General features: G+C 49.2%; 1 protein-coding gene across 2 annotated transcripts in view; it reads right to left on the reverse strand.

The window, feature by feature from the left end:
• The window catches only part of LOC135811280 (suppressor of tumorigenicity 7 protein homolog), a 23,962-nt gene extending 6,526 nt beyond the window's left edge, over positions 1 to 17,436 (reverse strand). Inside the window, exons 1-13 of one of the 2 annotated variants that reach the window (XM_065324495.1) lie at positions 17,226 to 17,436; positions 14,477 to 14,572; positions 12,965 to 13,312; positions 12,296 to 12,378; positions 11,093 to 11,210; positions 9,900 to 9,954; positions 9,530 to 9,651; positions 9,159 to 9,237; positions 3,471 to 3,525; positions 2,947 to 3,049; positions 1,261 to 1,358; positions 705 to 810; positions 1 to 78 (exon numbers count right to left, since the gene is read on the reverse strand). The exon at positions 1 to 78 is cut by the window's left edge and continues 7 nt beyond it. In XM_065324495.1, the coding sequence (XP_065180567.1) occupies positions 1 to 78; positions 705 to 810; positions 1,261 to 1,358; positions 2,947 to 3,049; positions 3,471 to 3,525; positions 9,159 to 9,237; positions 9,530 to 9,651; positions 9,900 to 9,954; positions 11,093 to 11,210; positions 12,296 to 12,378; positions 12,965 to 13,312; positions 14,477 to 14,519 (1,288 nt within the window). In that variant the 5' untranslated portion in view covers positions 14,520 to 14,572; positions 17,226 to 17,436. Of the gene's footprint in view, positions 79 to 704; positions 811 to 1,260; positions 1,359 to 2,946; positions 3,050 to 3,470; positions 3,526 to 9,158; positions 9,238 to 9,529; positions 9,652 to 9,899; positions 9,955 to 11,092; positions 11,211 to 12,295; positions 12,379 to 12,964; positions 13,313 to 14,476; positions 14,573 to 17,203 lie in introns of both variants that reach the window. The other variant, XM_065324496.1, reaches the window with a different exon arrangement.
• Between the last annotated feature and the right edge of the window lie 2,052 nt (positions 17,437 to 19,488).

Raw genomic sequence — 19,488 nt, forward strand, 5'->3', positions numbered from 1 at the left:
GAGGCAACTCTCCAGCAGATCGTGCCCTGAGCAACACGGACGTGTAGCAGATAGACGCTGATTTGGGCAGTCCAAGATCTATGCCACACAAGAATGACAAGAGGCGTAATGACATCGGGCCGCACAGAACGTTAGGAAGTCAGAAACACACCGACGTTGACACTGGCAAAGTGACAAGAGCCACAATCAAGATACAAAACACACAATCCGTATATGGACAGAGAGGCAGCGCCAACAGCAAAAGCACACAGACCAGCATGAGCAGCAGAAACCTCGGCACCAGCAACACCAGCTGGCGGCACTAGCAGACACAGTAGCACATGTAACAGCAGCAGCAGCAACAGCAACAGCAGGATGAGGATGAGGAGGAGGAGGAGGAGGAACAGCTGCCATGGCAGAACCACAGCAGCAGAAGCAATAGCAGTAACAGCAGGTAAGCATTGACTGTATATGCAGCCCCCCCCCCCTTTCTCCCCTCTCCCCTCCATTCCTCTCCCCTTCCCCCTTTCCTCCCCCTTCTCCCCTTTCCTCCCCCTTCCCCCTTTCCTCCCCTTCTCCCCTTTCCTCCCCCTTCTCCCTCCTTCCCCCTTTCCTCCCCCTTCTCCCCTTTTCTCCCCCACCTTGCCTGCCCCACACTGGTAACACCACACTAAAATGAAATAGAGTACTGACACACATGCACACGATCCACACATGGCACCTACCGTCATATTTGGATAAGACCTGCTGGACATCGGCGTAGTTTTTCATTTCCAGCAGTGCCTCGATGAGGTTCTCATGTGCACTAAGGTAGGGGCAGTCTCTTGTTACCTGAACACCAACAACACCACCAACAACAACGACAACAATAAACACGACAACGAATACATTCATTGAACAACTATGCACCATGTACAATGTACGCCCATCGCAAGAGAAGCACACAAATCTACATCTCAAGTGCACTGGATGGGCATCCCCCAGCAACTGCACCACCATCACCATCACCATCTGCACCACCACCACCAACAGCACCACCGTGATCAGCGCCAACAGAAGCCACAGAAGCAGCAACTACAAAGATAAACACTCAGGTGGTATGTATGGTATCTGTCTGTTTGGCCTGAAGAGAATCGTGGTAGATGAACGCCCATTTAGCACACGTTCTCTGGGACAGGACGGTCTAAAATAATTTGGAGGCACCCACAACAATTGTTTCCACTACACTGAATCGCGAGAGTGTGTCAGGGGATCCTCCCAACTATAACCTCGCACACTGACCTGTCTAAAGAGTCGGACGGCATCCTTTAGGTTTCCCAGCTTCCTCGAACACATACCCAGACGCCATTTGATGTAGACCAGGAGAAGTTTATTGCGACCTGGAAAGGGGAAACCAACAGCAGAGTTCAATGGTGAACATCCTCACTGCAAAGACTGCAATACGAGTGCAGTGCAGGGCGTCGGAAACACTACAGTCACTACGGTATTGACCGTATCACTATTTGCCCCAAGTACACCGTGAATCAATAAAATGCACTGACTTGTGCTCTAAATTTCCAAATTTTTCGGCTCAGCCATCCCTCTCTCACGCGAAAATTGTACACTGTACTTCAGATGGCTGACCGTTCCACACTAAAATACCTTCCGACGCCCCTGAATACTGAACCAGTCCGATTATTTAAAAGAATCACAATATCGCAGCATTATTTAATTTTGGTAATCTGTTCATAGTGTGGTCGAGGACGGTTTATGCATTAACCCTTTTAGGCTTTGGAGCCCGTACAGTCAAATATCGACTGTATACCGTCGATGGACTAAATGTTCGTAACTCACTCGAAACTTGACAGATTTCTACGATCAAAATATCTAGGAAGAAGCCGAAGAGCTCAGCTTTCCAATGCATCAATCGCCGAAGAGCTACGATGTCGCATTGTGGAGATATCACGCTCGACATTTCAGTCACGGCGAAAGTCGAACGTTTTCTCAGTTACTGGCCTTGAGTGAGGGATTTACCCTTGGATGACATGCTGATTCATCCAGGCACGCTTCCTGCACGTGGCCAGCATAAAACTATACTCAGCGCAAAAAAATGAGCATTCCACGATGATGAGAGTGAAATGGCTGGCGTTGAGGACATTTGCTCGTATATCCAGCTCTGTGGACTATTCGAGGCGCCGTGGCGTTGGATATGTGACTGCTATGGTGTTGAATTTGAGCTCTAGTTACTCTGCTCGCGGAGATCTTTCCAGGAAGCCTAAGATTATGGAAATCCAATAACAAGCACCAAAGTTATGCCCAAAATAAGGTAAAGAATATGATCGTAATTGCAGTCGCATACAATTATCTAGGGGTGAAAGGGGTGTTCCGGGTACCCGGGTACCCGTCTGTTTAGCTGCTGATCCGTTAGCAAACCAGTACCCGTTAGTCGTGTATGACAGTACAGTACGGTATTATTAGCTGGCTTGTACAGTCGTACAGTTTGAATGTGTTTTTGCTGGTTCGATCCTGCTACATATGACAACTTTGACTGTTTTGCATGTAGCGCAGTAAGTGTCTATGCTGCGCTTGTCGCGATGTGGTGTATTTGCTGTGAATTCCATGACTTCGCATGTCCTCCTGGCACGGAATGTGGGACGCTATTGCATAGTAACTGTCACTATTGGCTGCTAAAGGGTACCCGATAACCCGCCCGTTAAGCCACGTACCCGTTTGTAGCCTTAAAGGGTAACCGTTTCACCCAATTATCAGGATTTTTGGGGCTCCAAAGGGTTAAGGGGTGGAGGTTAAGTGGAAAGATGACAAGGATACAGTGGAGCTTCAAAATTCTCCAAAAATCTTCGAGATTTTCATGGCTTTGTCTCCCTGTATTTTCTTTTTCATTATTGTCCTGAATGGGACCAGCAAAGTATGCAAACCCTCTTGCACCACGAAGGTGCTAGCAACAATTATACCAATAATATGGCGTACTTGCGATTGACTGGGTGCTTCCGACAATCACTGCTGGGCTTGGATTTATCGGCCGATTCGATGTCTCCAGGCTCTTCAGCGCTTGTCGTAGCAAGCCATCCGTCTGGTGCACAAAAGGAGACACACAAAGATAACTAGAATATCCCTACACTGGCACAGAGATCATTGGCAACACGGGAGTGTGCAGAGACAAGAATGCTGCACACTTTGATCTTCATGGCAGGGTTTAGGTGCCTGAAGAAGACACTAGCCCGCAGGTCCACCTTAGTAACACATTATAGTTTACTTCTGAAGACAGGCGGGAACTTGGAGGCATATTCACGCAAAACATTCGTAGTAACTCTCCACCACGCTCAGGGACGGAAGCCCTCACAAAGAGGCCAGAAAAATATTCTATAATCTATAAAACCAATACGCCAGAGTGGCCGCCGTCAATTCACGAGGATATAGAGTTACTAGAATTTACAACTGTCACGGATACAATATCCTGTCATGCTGCTAGCAGTAATATAACAACACAGTACCTCAAGTATTGTCGCGGCCTCCTCTTCAGCCAGTAGCAGCAGAGCGGCTGGATGACTGTAGGGAAAGGGGAAGTGAAGCAGGGAGGGTAATGGAGAGGAAAACACAACCAGGAAGCACGCATCAGAAGCCACAAAGGATATCCAAATCACCTCTAATGTTATGTCCCACAGATGAACACATGGTAAAAACTCGTTGAAGTGACCATTCCACTGTGCAAGCTAGAGTGATCTCTAGACGCAGGAGGCCGCTCTCAAACCAGGCTGCATACATACATGGAACCGTTGCTCAGTATGGCCCGGACACTAGACTCAGTAGCCACTATGTATGCACAGCCACCACCGCTCACAGGTCACAGCATGCACTGTAGTGGATGGTTGTACAATATACGCCGCACTGCAGGTTGCAGACACTGCTCTACCACGCAATCTATGGTTGTATGATGGAACTTGTATCCTATGTCCACGGTACCCTTCTCCCCCTCCCCCCCCCCCCCCATCCACCCTCCTTCTCTATCTTTCCCTGCACGAATTGCATTTATATAGACTGGAGTAGTAAATGGATCAGCCATCATGTGGGTCAGCAGTAGATGGGTTTTAGAGATCCTACTCTGGTTCTGCCCGTACTAGTAGTAGTAGAATCCTAAAGGACGTTTTGGCTCTTCGTTGAGCTCATTTAGTTATTACACACAGACACTCAGTGTCTTTCCACTCGGAAATAATTCTCCTCATACTTCAGTAAGAATCATTATCATTAGTATCAGAGATACTCAAACTCGTGACTGTCCTCCAAGTAGTTATGATGAGGAAGCGCCTACATCACGACGGCTGGGGTAGATATTCCCACCAGCCGTACGCGACGCAGAAAATGCTAGTGTCAGGATAAGGACATCGTGGAGGCGAATAGAGACATACCGTAGAAGTCTCCGGTAAACGAAAGCAATACGACAGGAAAAGAAGAAGACTGTATAACCATAAACGGGACAAGTCATGGCAGTAAGTATAGAACTAGAAAACGAATGGGAACAGGGTTGACTTGACATAGAACGTACATGTAACAATAAATCGTAATGTTGTCTGACGGTAACACACAGTAGCCATAAATACAAGAGATGCATGCAGCCGTCAAATCAAGAGTCAATGTACAGAGTGAAGACGCATGCAATATCTAACACTCCCTCCGTTGAGATACATAAGGCTGAACGAATGCATGTATTGTAGCTCAACAACGAATACTTATGATATTGCAATCAAAGGTGTAGGATCTTCTTGAGACAACGCTTGACGCATCTCACCATTCTCTCAAAGAACTCGCCCCACCAGGGGGGCTTCTCAAGCAGATGGGGCTTCTCCAGCAGATGGGGCTCCGTGTTGAGGCAGACGTTGATCGACGGGCCCTTGCCTGAGCGGAATGACGCATCGTACACAACACGCACTCTTGTCGTGGTCCTATCTTCTCCACCAACGGCTTGATGTGGCGCATAGTGTATATCTCTCACATCACCAAATTCCGGGTTCTTGACTTCCTCGATATTGCTGAATCGGAAGTTGTCAGGTAGTGTTGCATGGACTTGATTCTCCGTTGTTGGATGTATCCCAAGAGACTCCAGCTCCCAGGATTGTTGAAGCTGCTGATCAAGGACCTGCGCTGTCGTCGTTAAGCTGTGCACCTCAGTAGCGAGGCATGTACCTGTCGTACTAGTTGTTGGGCCTGATGCAGGACCAGACAAGACCCAGCCAAGACGCGTACGGATGGCTGTCGGACCAGAGGCCGTCGTGATCGTCTTGCCCATCATAAATTGCCAGTACTGATCGGCTCCAATCAATAGATCAATTGTGGCTGTGCCGTCGCTGTCGTCTGCCAGTGTGAGGCCTTGTAGCGCACCGCAGCACTGGACTGCTTGTGCAGGGTGCTGGTTCTGGACTGGTGCACAAATTGATTCAATCACGATACACTCCAGCTGCAGGGGGTCTCCCTCCGTACTCTGTACGGTCAGATTCACCACGTCTCTTAAACCGCTGTCCCCAACAGAGCAATCACCGAAGGCATTGACATTCAAGCCTTCCTGCCTGTCTGTCTTTAGGTCCAGCCGCCTTTGCACATCACGTGTCACGAATGAGCGCTGGCTCCCTCCGTCGAACAACAACCTCACAGGGATCCCGTTTTCTCGGACTGGTAAGCCTGGTGCAACTATAGCTTTAGCGGTCTGCAGCAAAACCATATTGTTGTCCTTGCTAGATGATGTCAGAACGCTGACAGACGACAGGGTAACGCTGCTGGCGGATGGATTGGTAGGTTCCTTCTTGCTTGGAGCCGATGCTGCCCTAGACTGGTTGTTAGCGGCCGGCTTCTTTTCATAGCGCGACGTGGGTGGTGTCACAGGTGATGGCCTGTCAGATGTTGAGTCACACAGGGTAGTGTGGTGTCGACGTTGGCACTTGGCGCATTTCAACTTCGACTGACAGTGACGGATTATGTGGTTCGGTTTCAGACACAGAAAGCACCTTCCGTTGCTCTTAACTATGTCCTTCCGCTTCTCTGTGTTTGTAACGACAGAGCACCTGGCCGTCTCATGACTCTGTCCACAGAACACGCAACTGGCACTTGCCGGGGACGTAAAGGCTGCTAATGCTGCTGCTGTTGGCTGTTCTCTGTAGGTCTGTTTGTTGCGTGTACTGGTCCCCTCAGGCTGTGTGGTGATGCCAGTGAGTGTCTCCTGTGCTGTTGTTCTGTAGTCCGCTTCTCTTAATGCCCAGGCCAGCAGAGTGCATACCGTCTCCGCTTCACCTCTTTCTGTCATCTGGCGGTAGTACTGCGTCAAGAGAGACTGTGGCAGTTTCTTCAGGAGCTGCTGATAGAATGCACCAGCCTGAAGTTCCTGGCTGCGTCCGGCGTCTTCTAGGTGAATGACAGCTACTTGGAGAAGATCAGCGAACTTCTCCAGATCCTGGGCAGCTCGTTCCATTCGTATCACTGGTAGCCTCGCCAGCGCCTCTGTATGCACTGCTGTCTGTCTTCTATCGCCACCAAACTTCTGTTCTAGACGCCTGATTGCTGCGGTGTACGCTGCTGCTGAGTATCCATAAGATTCTATCGCTTTCAATGCTGAGCCCGTCAAACACTGACGTAGTTGCAATAATTTCAGCTCTGGCGATAAATCTTGCTGCTCTACGCAAACCGAGAATGCTGCTTTCCATGTTCTGTATGCTGTTTTATCACCACTAAACGTAGGTATCTTCACTTTCTTCAGGTGTCGGTACACGTCTGTTGGTGCTGCTGTTGACGATGTTGAGCTGGCTGTCATTCCAGACCAACTGGTCTGCGCGGGTTGCTGCTGCTGGTATTGTTGCTGTTGACGCTGCTGCTGCTGCTGTTGTTGTTGTTGTTGCCGCTGCTGCTGTTGCTGCTGTTGCTGTTGCTGTAGTTGTTGCCGCTGCTGCTGCTGTTGTTGTAGCCCAGACAACGGCTGTGGCCTGGGCCTCGGTAGCGGCGTGGAAAACCGCTGCGGCGGTAGCATGCGTGATAACGGCTGCGGCATAGACGACGGCTGCAACGTAGACAAAGGCTGCGATGACTTCGGCACATAGACCGACTGGGACGCGTACAACGGCGGCAACAAGTGCTGCGACACAGGCAACGGCAAAGACTGATCTGCCGACAATGGCGGCAACGACTGCTGCGACACGGGCAGCGACTGCTGCGATACAGGCAGCGACTGCTGCAACACGGGCAGCGACTGCTGCGACACAGGCAACGGCAAAGACTGATCTGCCGGCAATGGCGGCAACGACTGCTGCGACACGGGCAGCGACTGCTGCGATACAGGCAGCGACTGCTGCAACACGGGCAGCGACTGCTGCGACACGGGCAGCGACTGCTGCGACACAGGCAACGGCAGAGACTGATCTGCATACAACGGCGGCAACGACTGCTGCGACACGGGCAGCGACTGCTGCGATACAGGCAGCGACTGCTGCAACACGGGCAGCGTCTGCTGCGACACGGGCAGCAACTGCTGCGATACAGGCAGCGACTCCTGCAACACGGGCAGCGACTGCTGCGACACAGGCAACGACTGCTGCGACACAGGCAACGGCAAAGACTGAGACGCAGACAACGGCGGCAACGACTGCAGCGACACGGGCAGCGACACAGGCAGCGACAAGTACTGATACGCAGACAACGGTTGTGACATACATGAAGGCAAGGGCTGCGACAAAGACTGCGACACATACAAAGGCTGTGTGTGTGTGTACTGCATGCGTGTGCGCTGTGATTGCATCCTAGACACAGGTTGCGATGCAGTCTCTGGGGTCTGTTTGCCAGGTTGCCACAATGTGTCCATGGAGTTGTTGGTTTGGGCCAATGGTGCTGTCCCAGTGTTGAACTGCTGTGCATTCTCAATCATATACTCGGTGCTTTCTGGAACAATCACTGGCGTAGCAATGTCTGGCACGAAAGCGTTCGCCCACGTTGTATCACTATTTGCAGTTGCATCTTCTACGTCGTTTGGATACTCTTGCCGATCCTTCGTATCTGCCTTTTGATGATGACCATAGCCTTGTAAAGCCGTCTGATCACCAGCGGGTTCGCATAACGGCGCACTCTCGCCCGTTTCGGGAACCTGTGCGTCTGCCTGTGCACGACTCGTGCTGTCTGTTTGCTGCATATGGCCGCTCAGGACAAGGCCTGCAGCTCCTGGTGCGTGATCCGTGTCCTTATCTAGACTCGCTAAGTATGCTTTCACCTTATCGGCATTCCGGGTGTACTGTACACCACTTATAGAGCTCGCACGTGAACTGTTGTAGTTTGAACAAATTCCGTACATGTACTCACTAACCATAGCCACTGTGTTTGCATACATTTCTTGTGTTGCTACATACTCCTCGAACAACTCTGGATCCTCCCGCAATGTACTAAGCAAGCAATGTACTTTTAGGTCCAGCTCCACGAGTGACAGTTTGACAGCACTTACAGGTGATCCATTTTCGATATCGTTCAGAACCGCGATTCTTGCTTTGGCGAAGGCGACACTCTGGTCAGCCTTTCTCGACCTCGCATCCATTGAATCCGGCTCGAAGGACCAATTTTAGAGATCCTACTCTGGTTCTGCCCGTACTAGTAGTAGTAGAATCCTAAAGGACGTTTTGGCTCTTCGTTGAGCTCATTTAGTTATTACACACAGACACTCAGTGTCTTTCCACTCGGAAATAATTCTCCTCATACTTCAGTAAGAATCATTATCATTAGTATCAGAGATACTCAAACTCGTGACTGTCCTCCAAGTAGTTATGATGAGGAAGCGCCTACATCACGACGGCTGGGGTAGATATTCCCACCAGCCGTACGCGACGCAGAAAATGCTAGTGTCAGGATAAGGACATCGTGGAGGCGAATAGAGACATACCGTAGAAGTCTCCGGTAAACGAAAGCAATACGACAGGAAAAGAAGAAGACTGTATAACCATAAACGGGACAAGTCATGGCAGTAAGTATAGAACTAGAAAACGAATGGGAACAGGGTTGACTTGACATAGAACGTACATGTAACAATAAATCGTAATGTTGTCCGACGGTAACACACAGTAGCCATAAATACAAGAGATGCATGCAGCCGTCAAATCAAGAGTCAATGTACAGAGTGAAGACGCATGCAATATCTAACAATGGGGTAGCAGTTGCACTCCTACCTTGGATCTTTGTCCAGTGTTTCATGTGCTAACTGAATACGTGATGTAGAGCAGCATGACTGCCATGCCAGGTTCATCACTGCATTGCGGAACAGGTACACACACACACACACACACACACACACACACACACACACACACACACACACACACACACACACACACACACACACACACACACATGCATACATATGAATACAGACACGCGCACACACACACACTTCGATTTCCACATGTCCATCGCTGCAGCGATGATAGCGAACAACCTGTTACTGTAGTAAAAAGGACATGTCTCACAGGGGTGCCTTCATCAACGTCTGATAATAAAAACAAAAGAGAGTCTTCAGTACAACAAAGCGTGACCGGCTTACATGCGTCGGGAGATTCCGGATCATCCATATCCGATGCACAGATAAACATCACTGAGTGATCCTGTGCAGTGAGCTCCCGGTCTCTGCTGGTCAGCGGCTGGTCATTCGTTACCCACGTGTATCTGTGTTGACACGAGGAAAAGACAGGCAGACACGGACACAGAACGGTGAATGGTGGAGTTGAGTGTGGTTTAAAATCTGGGTGCGGCGTATACTGCAGTGCGGCTTATACACCAGAAAATACGGCACTGTCACACGACCATCAAATACACGAAATGCACGATGCATGGTGTCATTGACTCCCGGCACACCATCGCATACAGCGGAGCAACACAAATAAAGCGGTATTCAACGGGTGTTAGTTGCTTACCGATCATATTCGGAACCTCTGAATAGACACAGCGGGTTTCTCCAAACCTTGTAGTCTGCAACAACATGCCCACCAATGCATGATTACACGCATATATGTACATTATTCATCAGGGCGTAGCAGCCGGGTCGGACCACTTGTTTTTAACACAATGCCAAAAGTGCCCAGAATGCAGGATTTTGCACCCTAATTTGAAATTGTCACGGGAGGGGGGGGGGAGGGGGGAGAGATCCGGACCCCCTTCCCGCCGGACCACCTCCAACGGCGGTGCTACGCGCCTGATAATACAGATACATACACACGCAGCTACACATACATCATAGCCTTCACAGATACACATACATCATAGCCTTCACAGATACACATACATCATAGCCTTCACAGATACACATACATCATAGCCTTCACAGATACACATACATCATAGCCTTCACAGATACACATACATCATAGCCTTCACAGATACACATACATCATAGCCTTCACAGATACACATACATCATAGCCTTCACAGATACACATACATCATAGCCTTCACAGATACACATACATCATAGCCTTCACAGATACACATACATCATAGCCTTCACAGATACACATACATCATAGCCTTCACAGATACACATACATCATAGCCTTCACAGATACACATACATCATAGCCTTCACAGATACACATACATCATAGCCTTCACAGATACACATACATCATAGCCTCACCGTTACAGTGCCTGAGACAACACGGGGCTATTATAGCGTCTCAGACGATTTGCGTTTCGACTCCAGATTGGGAGGTTCTATGTGACCAGTAGTCCATGCAACTCACGATTGCGATTGGGGACTTGACCTACTGATCTCAAGTGTGGCCCAGACAAGTGATGCTGTATGCGAGAGTGTATAAATCAGCTCTGCCCCGAGGGCGACTAGAACGGGAAACCCGGGAGTGAAACCGACATCGTTTAACAATTCACCTTGCTCCCTCTTATGTTCAGGCTGCCCGGTTTCGAGTCATCAGTTGCCTGATGATCGTGACTACGTGAAACTCGGAGTCGCAACACAGCTTCCCCTCTCTTTCTTGTACGGAAGGCTCTGGCCTATATGGGTATTGAGCATTCTTCGGACAGTGTAGCAATACAGATATGCGCCTGCAGAGCATGTCACATTCTTCTTGCTACATTGCTAGGCACAGCTTACCTGAGAGCACATCAGTGGTGTCACGTTTCTCGGGTAGCTTGAAAGAGAGAATGTCACCGGAGCGGATATAGGAGAAGAAGGAGATGTCGTACACGCGATGGCAGTACCAGTCACAGCACTGTTGGCAAGACGACGCACACGTACACACACATGTACACATACACATACACACACACACACACACATGCACGCACGTACGGACACACACACACCACACACACCATACCACATATCATGTGCGGTCGTCACAAGAGAAGCACGCAAATCCGCACAAATGCTCTGGATGTGCATGTATAAATTATAGCAACGATAGCGGACAAGACCTGAATGCATTAGATCAAGACTAGCTCCAGATCACTGTCCAATCCACACAACTGGCAAAGCCATGTGAATCGACCCCCCCAATGCACACCTGGTCTACACCACACAGAGTACATCGAAATAGGACGGCCAAGACATACCCACACCGTACAGTCGTACACATATTGGGCAAACTAGTATAGACAGTTACCTGCGCACACGCTACAAATGCTAGGGTAACCAGAATAGAAGCAGCATGCTGACACCCACCCACCCACCAGCACGCCCGCCCATACATGGTGAAGCCAGCACTCATCATCTCCTTCCCTCACTCTACACATACTTTAGCTGCCCAGACCAAATTCAGGTTATCAATCCCAAATCGGTATTCTGCAGTGGGGTTCAAATAGTGAGAATTAAAACTTGAAAGCTGCATCAAGTTTTTAGGCCAATGGTCCAGCCAAAATATGTAGTTGTCTGTCAGAGCATCACAGGGCAGTGGAGAGTGGCTCGACCGGGTTCAGGGTGTCCCCTGGGGAAAAAATCGAATTTTCCGGCCAACAGGGCACATTTTAGTGCTCCTTTATTGCTTTTTTTTTGGATGAATTGAGCGGACCATCCTGGATGAAGAGTGGTACGACCATAGTCGTACTGGTCGTACCGTGTGTGATGCCCTTGCCTGTGAAATATGAAATCATCCTCAGCCGGTGCAGAAAAGTGATTGTCCATGCAAGCATGGCAAGTGCTCATGATACTGCAGTGTGCAGGGCTCTGTAGCCCCGAGGCCGAGTCTGTACTTCCACAGCACCAAGCACGCAATGCCCGGTGTATCGTTGGTTGCACCACCGCCACCAACACCACACCACCAGCATCACATTGCCAATACCACAGTATTCTACCTACCACGGGTATGAATAGCGTAGAAGCAAGCAGGAACGAGGTGAACACGACGTCCTCAATGCTCAGCATCTGCAGTGCAAAGAAGTCTACATAGTGGGGGCAAAAGCACAGAGGCAGTGTGCACGCACAGACAGACAACATGATGTGTTTGACTGGTGTAGTGTAATGCATGTTTGTCAATAACAATACTCAAAATTGATATCGAGCCAGCTGGTACAAGATCACATGTATTGTCATGGTGGAATCTTGCTTTAGCAACTACCTTGCCGTACCACACCGAACACATACACTAGTGTAGTTGCACACTCTGGCCCTGGGGAGGGGGGGGGACTCTTGATGACAGGTTGTGATGATAAGTGGTCTTTCCAGTTTCTGCACATACTGGAATCATTGGAATGTATTACAAATATGGTCTGGGAAATGGATGTCACTGCTCTCTAAAGACAGGTGGTCTCTAAAAACAGGTACTTCAGAAGTAGTCTCCATAGACAAGTGACTGCTCAAGGCAGGTGGTCTCTATTGACAGGTGATCTCTAAAGACAGGTGATCTCTAAAGTCAGGTGATCTCTACATACAGGTGGTTTCCCTACACAAGTGGCTGCCCAAAGCAGGTGATCTCAACGGCAGGTCTTAGTGCACACACATCCTGCGTGACACACACTTTGCACTCACATTGCTGTAGGCTCTCACGTATTGGCAGGTAGTCGCGCAGCGTCCACATGGTGAGCACACATGTCAGCAGCCACACTCCCCACAGGTTCACTGCACTCCACAGGAACATCTCGCCCAGGCTCAGGTCATCCAGGCTGGCCGGATCCAGTGGATCAACACCTCCTCCTGCTACTACCCCCGCTGACACCGTTGCTCCAGGTCCACCGCCTCGCTTACCACCACCAGCCGTCGTGGAACCAGGCGATCCCGGTCCCGGTGCAGAACCACCGCGAGGCATGTCCTCCTCGTCGGACTTGCTGGCTGCGATCTTGTGAAGCGTGTCGATTTCCTTCTCCGTCAATGGCATGTCTGTGAAAGTGAGAAACAGTTGGGAATGAGGGAGAGAGAGAAAGAGAGAGAGAGGGAGAGAGAGAGAGAGAGAGAGAGAGAGAGAGAGAGAGAGAGAGAGAGAGAGAGAGAGAGAGATGGTCTGAAGAGCAGTGTATACCTTTAGCCGTAACTATGCCATCCACGCTAACACCTACAGCACACTTCACAAGATGGTATCACATGCAAATAGTCACCTAAAGCGATTTTACGTACCGTCGGAGCATAGCTAATCCCGCAGCATGGTCTCACCGTCCCTAACTACCAAAGTGAGACAGGTTATACATCGGCAGTACGAGTGCGCAAGTGTATAACTCCAATCTCACGGGGGGGGGGGGGGGAGCCCAAGATACGTTATACACAAAGAGCTCAATAACCAAGGGGGGGGGGGTCAGAGACGGAGCGACAAGCAAAAAGCAACCATAACGGATCAATGCATTATATTCTCGCAACTCCCAGCTTTCATTTTTTCGTTGTTTTTTTTTGCTTGTAACTCCAATCTGAGATTATCTCATAAACTATTCTTTACTGTTGGTGTGAGACTCAGTCAGACTGAGACTAATGTTCGGCATACATAGCATAGGAACGTCACCACCGTCAAGGATCAAGGCGCAGATGCAGCTCCTCAAGCAGCAGTGGGAGAGTGAGTAAATCAGACCACAGACTAGGGACAGAGTACAGATTAGGGACAGACCACAGATAAGGGAGAAACCACATACTGGGGAGAGACCACATACTGGGGACAGATCACATACTGGGGACAGACCACATACTGGGAACAGACCACATACTGGGAACAGACCACATACTGGGAACAGACCACATACTGGGTACAGACCACATATTTGGCACAGGGAGAGACCACATACTGGGGAGAGACCACATACTGGGGACAGACCACATACTGGGGACAGACCACATACTGCGGACAGACCACACACTGGGTACAGACCACATATTGGGGACAGACCACATACTGCGGACAGATCACATACTGGGGACAGACCACATACTGGGGACAGACCACATACTGGGGACAGATCACATACTGGGAACAGATCACATACTGGGGACAGATCACATACTGGGAACAGATCACATACTGGGGACAGATCACAAACTGGGGACAGACAGACCCAGACTAACCTCTAGTGAAATTCAATGTGCTCATCATCAAGCTTGAGCCCATCGCATATCGCCGCGGCAACGGCAGTAACCGTGGAAACGCCTGCAGTAGGACACCTGTAGAGACAAGGCGGCCCGAATGAGGACCGTGGTCATTGACAGGCATACCTCTCAGTTACAAATAGTTGCAGATCAGTCATGGTGCTGCATAGACAGGCAATTCCGACCTATGCAACAGTATCCCGACCAGAGATCTCCACAGGGGTTCCAGTTTAGCCAAAACTGAATAGCTGATACATGTACATGCATATGGTTTCCAGTAGTATATTTGCAAAACTGAGGGGGTTCCGCGTTCCACTTTGCAATCCGGATGACATTCTTTTTGCTACTGAAGTAAAAATATTTATGATGTAAGCCTCGCACTCGCGATAAGTCACGCATGCTTTGTTTCCAGGATCGAGTGTGCACTGTAAAGTTGTGTTCACAACTGGCGCGTGGACGCGGTACGCTTGCGGTTCATGCGTGCCCAAACGCGCGCTCAAGCTTTCACAAAAAACAGCAATCCGAGTCGTATTTAGCGCGTGCGACACCTTCGAGTACTAATTTTGTGACCCCGCCAGTCAAAGTGACTGGCATGTACGCTAGTACGCGCCTGATACGCGCTGAAAATTCCAACATGTTTCCATTTCGGCGCGTTTCAGTACGCATGGCGTCCTAAAAGCCAGCAAAAATAAGCCCAAACGCGTGGTTTCACGCGTACACGCGCCAGTTGTGAACACAGCGTTACTGGTAAGGAGAGTGATAACTTTCAAACAATGTGTTTTGCACAAACAGTCCTAAAAGCTTCGGCTAAGCAATATTTTTTTTAATGGAAATACAATACAAATTTAAACCCAGTAAAACAAAGGATATTGAACCCAAAAACAAAGTCGCAACACAAACAGGCAATTGCGCCTCCTATTATACATGTGAGCGAAAGCAGTCTGTGTTTGAAAATAGCCCGGGACCACTAAGCTAAGCTAAGCAAAGCTAAACAATAGTTTTCTCTCTCACTCACGTCTCACCAGTGTACCAGTTTTGAAGAGCAATGGTGCAAAGCATGTGCCGCTTGCATCCGAGTGCTGGGCTGAGTTTGCTCAGAACGGGAGCCAAGTGCCCCAGGGCGGGAAGAGGACCACTGGTGCCCTAGGCCAGGAGGGCATCACTGCCGTGAAGCCAGAGGTACCCCCCCCCCCTCCCCGCCTCTAAAAGATGGACCAGCTACACCACGCGCAGTGTGGAGAGGTGGACGGTTAAGATTAATTCAAATGGCCGAGTTTGTCGCTACTTCTGAGCTACACCACGGTATCTTGTATTGCTGTAGTGTATTTTCGAGTTACAGACGAATCTGAAATAAGGGAAACCAGTTTCGATCCCGATCTCGCGGCGCCCGCCGGATACAAGAGATTCTACTATGCGTACAGTGATGCTCAATGAAATCCAACTGATCACGCGAGTCAAGCTTGCGCGCCCTGCACCTACTTCACATCCCAGAGTTTGCAGGTCTAGGGCTAGGTCCAGCGCCCAGTGCAGCATGGCATTCACAGGTCTAGGGCTAGGTCCACGCCCAGTGCAGCATGGCATTCACTTGCAAGTTGATCGGACTTCACTGAGCAGCACCGTATTTGAATTACGATGTAAATTTCACATCACCAACCATTTCCACAGTCTGGTCGTGATTATCAGCACAGCTAACTCAGGGACGTCACACACGCTACGGTCACTACGGTATTGACCGTACCACTTTTTGCACCAGGTACCCCGTGAATCAATAAAATACGCTGATCTGGACTCTAAATTTCCAAAAAATTTCGGCTCCGCCACCCCTCCCTCACGAGTAAACTGTACTTCAGATGACTGACCGTTCCACCCTAAAATACCTTCCGACGCTGCCCCTGTAACTGTGCTGTGGAATGCAGTCGTCACAGTTCACAGCTGGAACCACCATTACTATTGCAAACACGGTGCCGCTATAGCTGAGAACGTAACGGCCAGCAACACACACGAAACGACATATTAGGGAGGTTACTCTCTACGGAATTACGCATGAAAATAACGTAGGAACTGCACGTAATTTTCATACGTAAAAAAAATCAGCGCCGTTGGGTTTCGCTCTACGTGATTTCTCCACGGCTGCTAAGCATGCCTTGTTGCTTTGGAGACGCGTTGGCTGCATGCGCCCACAGCATGCACCACGAACCGAAACCGCGTTTTCCATTGTTTTCCATGTGGTGTGTACCTTGTGTTTCACACGGCTTGAACGTTGCCATGGATAAATCTGGAAAGTGCGAAAAATACTTCAAACATTCCTACGGAGGACGCAACGTAGGAAACAGCTTTCCTATGGAAATCCATACAGAGTATGAAAGTTGCCCTCGCTCCCCGGCGCGTACGGCATTATGTGTTTTCATACGTTCTTACGTAGACCGAAACCTCCCGAATGACGTACACTCAAAGCATCAAACTTTAAAAGTGGGCAATTATCTGTCATTCCGAATAAATAGTTCTCGTAGCATCATCGCCTCCGGATCTGTGGTCACGCGCTCCTACAATAATTTTTTTACATTGCGTCGGAATGGTATCTTGGAGCACACGTGATGATGGATCGTGAATAAAACATACATGGCGAGATTATAATCATTCATAGCCATGGGGGTTTTCAAACATACACCGTGATCGTACAGTATTATACATACTAGAATTGGGTACCTTCGTGAAGCGATTCGCTCACCCAAAACGTGACGAACTGAATAATTCACGACCCAGCTCGTCCGGTGCCGCACTTGGTCTTCCAGTCAGAGCACTATACTGCACACGGTGCTTGCAGCGATCACCAACAACTCCCCGCTAGCTAGCGGCTGAGACTTAGCAGTGGACTTGATCGGAAAACATAAGGCCTGCAAAACTACGTTGCACGAAGTACATGAGAATAGTTGTTGAATGGTGCATTGCTGGCGTCGTCCTGATCCTCGATCGTGTAGCATACAGCTTGCCGAGTACCGCGCGTGCATCAACTGACTGTCTACATGATGTAGTGTACTTGTCGAGTCAACACAGAACGCTTGAAACAGTTTTTTTGTTCGACATGGCATGCCATATGCGCCATGCCATGCCATGGCATGTCACGCGTGACATACACGTATGCCAGCTGCTGTTTGTTTGTTTGTGATGTGCGTGGGGCCATGTGCTGTCGACATGTCTGTACTTTTTTGTAGTGTAGATCTACTGTGTACACGGTGTACATGTGTATACAGCCGACTCCACTTACAAGTAAGTAAGTAATTTAGTTAGTTACATGACACTAGTACAGTAGTAGTACTGTCTTTGACTGTTACAGTACAGTCATGCAAATGATGCAATACATTGTAATAAACTCGCATTATAACGAATTTCGTGATCAGATTCTAACCATCGCCCATCTACTACTAACTAGTACGTCCCTGTTTGATCCGGCTTCAGGTCACAGGTCATTTACCAGTTAGAGATTTGTTGCTTGTATCGTGTAAGTACACTTCTGTTATAACGAACCTCGGCAGTAAAGAACTATTTTCCTGCACAATGGTGTTCGTTATATCAGGAGTCGACCATACACGAACATCTACAGCCGACTCCTGATTATAAAGAACACCGTTTTGCAGGAAAATTAGTTCTTTATAGCCGAGGTTTGTTTTAACAGAAATGCACTCACACTATACAAGCATCAAGTCATGACTGGTAAGTGGCTCATGGCTGTATGAGTGCAGTTGGTTTACATGCGGCCCTACAAGATTTGGTTCGTTATAAACGGAAACGGTTCGCTATAAAAGGGTCGATTTTGTATGGGTTCAAGCAGGGGGTTCGCTACATCACAGAATACGCTATATTCGAGTTCGTTATAAGTGGAGTCGACTGTACATGGTCGTCTGTGCTTTATTTTGTATGTCAACAGACCCAGTTGTCGGCCTCACTCGCGTCTCGAGTGGTACTGCACCGTCTGTGCACGGGCATGCTTGACAAGGAAGAAAAAAACAATGGTTACCTTTGCTTCTATTCAGGGTGTGTTCGATTCGTTGGATCTGGATCCCGATCGATTGCCTGGATCACTCGGATCCTCCTAGGTCCAATCGAACGAATGTGGAGTTTTCATGCCAAACAGGTTGATTGGCAAAAAAGAATCTGTTGGATCCGGTCAAACCTGCTCCCCGAGGTGGGTTGGCCGGATCTGAATCCGGTTTCGACCAATCAAACACGCCCTCTATACCACATGTAGTAGATGTACAAGGAGTTTGGGCCTTCGGCCTATAGCTACGGTATATCACATAGACAATAAGAATGAGGTTGAACATGCAGTGCAGGAGTAGGGCTGTGGAACAGTGCTAGACCTACCACAGTACCAGGTCAAATTCAGCACCTAGCTGCAGCATGCCGGCATTGATGATGATGAATCCTAGCTTCACACAACCTGTCACAGTGCACAAGGTAGGTTAGTTTCAATACAAGTAGTCACTAGTTGGTTCTTTTCGCCCCGTACAAGAGGCTTTGGTAGCAGCAGATTTCGCACTACAATCATGGACACAGTGTGCAAAACGGTAGCCAGCACACGCTGAACACCACGCGCTCTATCTAGCTGCGAGCAGTTCTATCACATCGTGCAGATCCATCATCTCTCACCTCCACCATCAGCCCGCGCATGGTGACTAGCAGGGAGTCGTCAAGAAATGGTACCCGACGACTCCCTGGTGACTAGTCGATGCGTGGGTGATGCATGCACAACTCTACTGTAGCTGCAAGAAGGAGCCACACATGGACGGGTGGGTGTTCGATGCCCAGTAGCCTTCCTTTTGCAACATTGGTGCCTGGCAATGGCTCAAACCCAAGTGCGAGTGGGTACAGCGTGAGGACACAGCATGTCGGGGCCGGGAGCAGTGTAGCAAGAAGAAGCCACGTGTGTGTGTGTGTGTGTGTGTGTGTGTGTGTGTGTGTGCGTGTGTGTGTGCGTGTGCGTGTGTGTGTGT

The sequence above is a fragment of the Sycon ciliatum genome, chromosome 3, assembly GCF_964019385.1.
Source record: "Sycon ciliatum chromosome 3, ocSycCili1.1, whole genome shotgun sequence".
In the NCBI taxonomy this organism is placed as follows: Eukaryota; Metazoa; Porifera; class Calcarea; order Leucosolenida; family Sycettidae; genus Sycon; species Sycon ciliatum.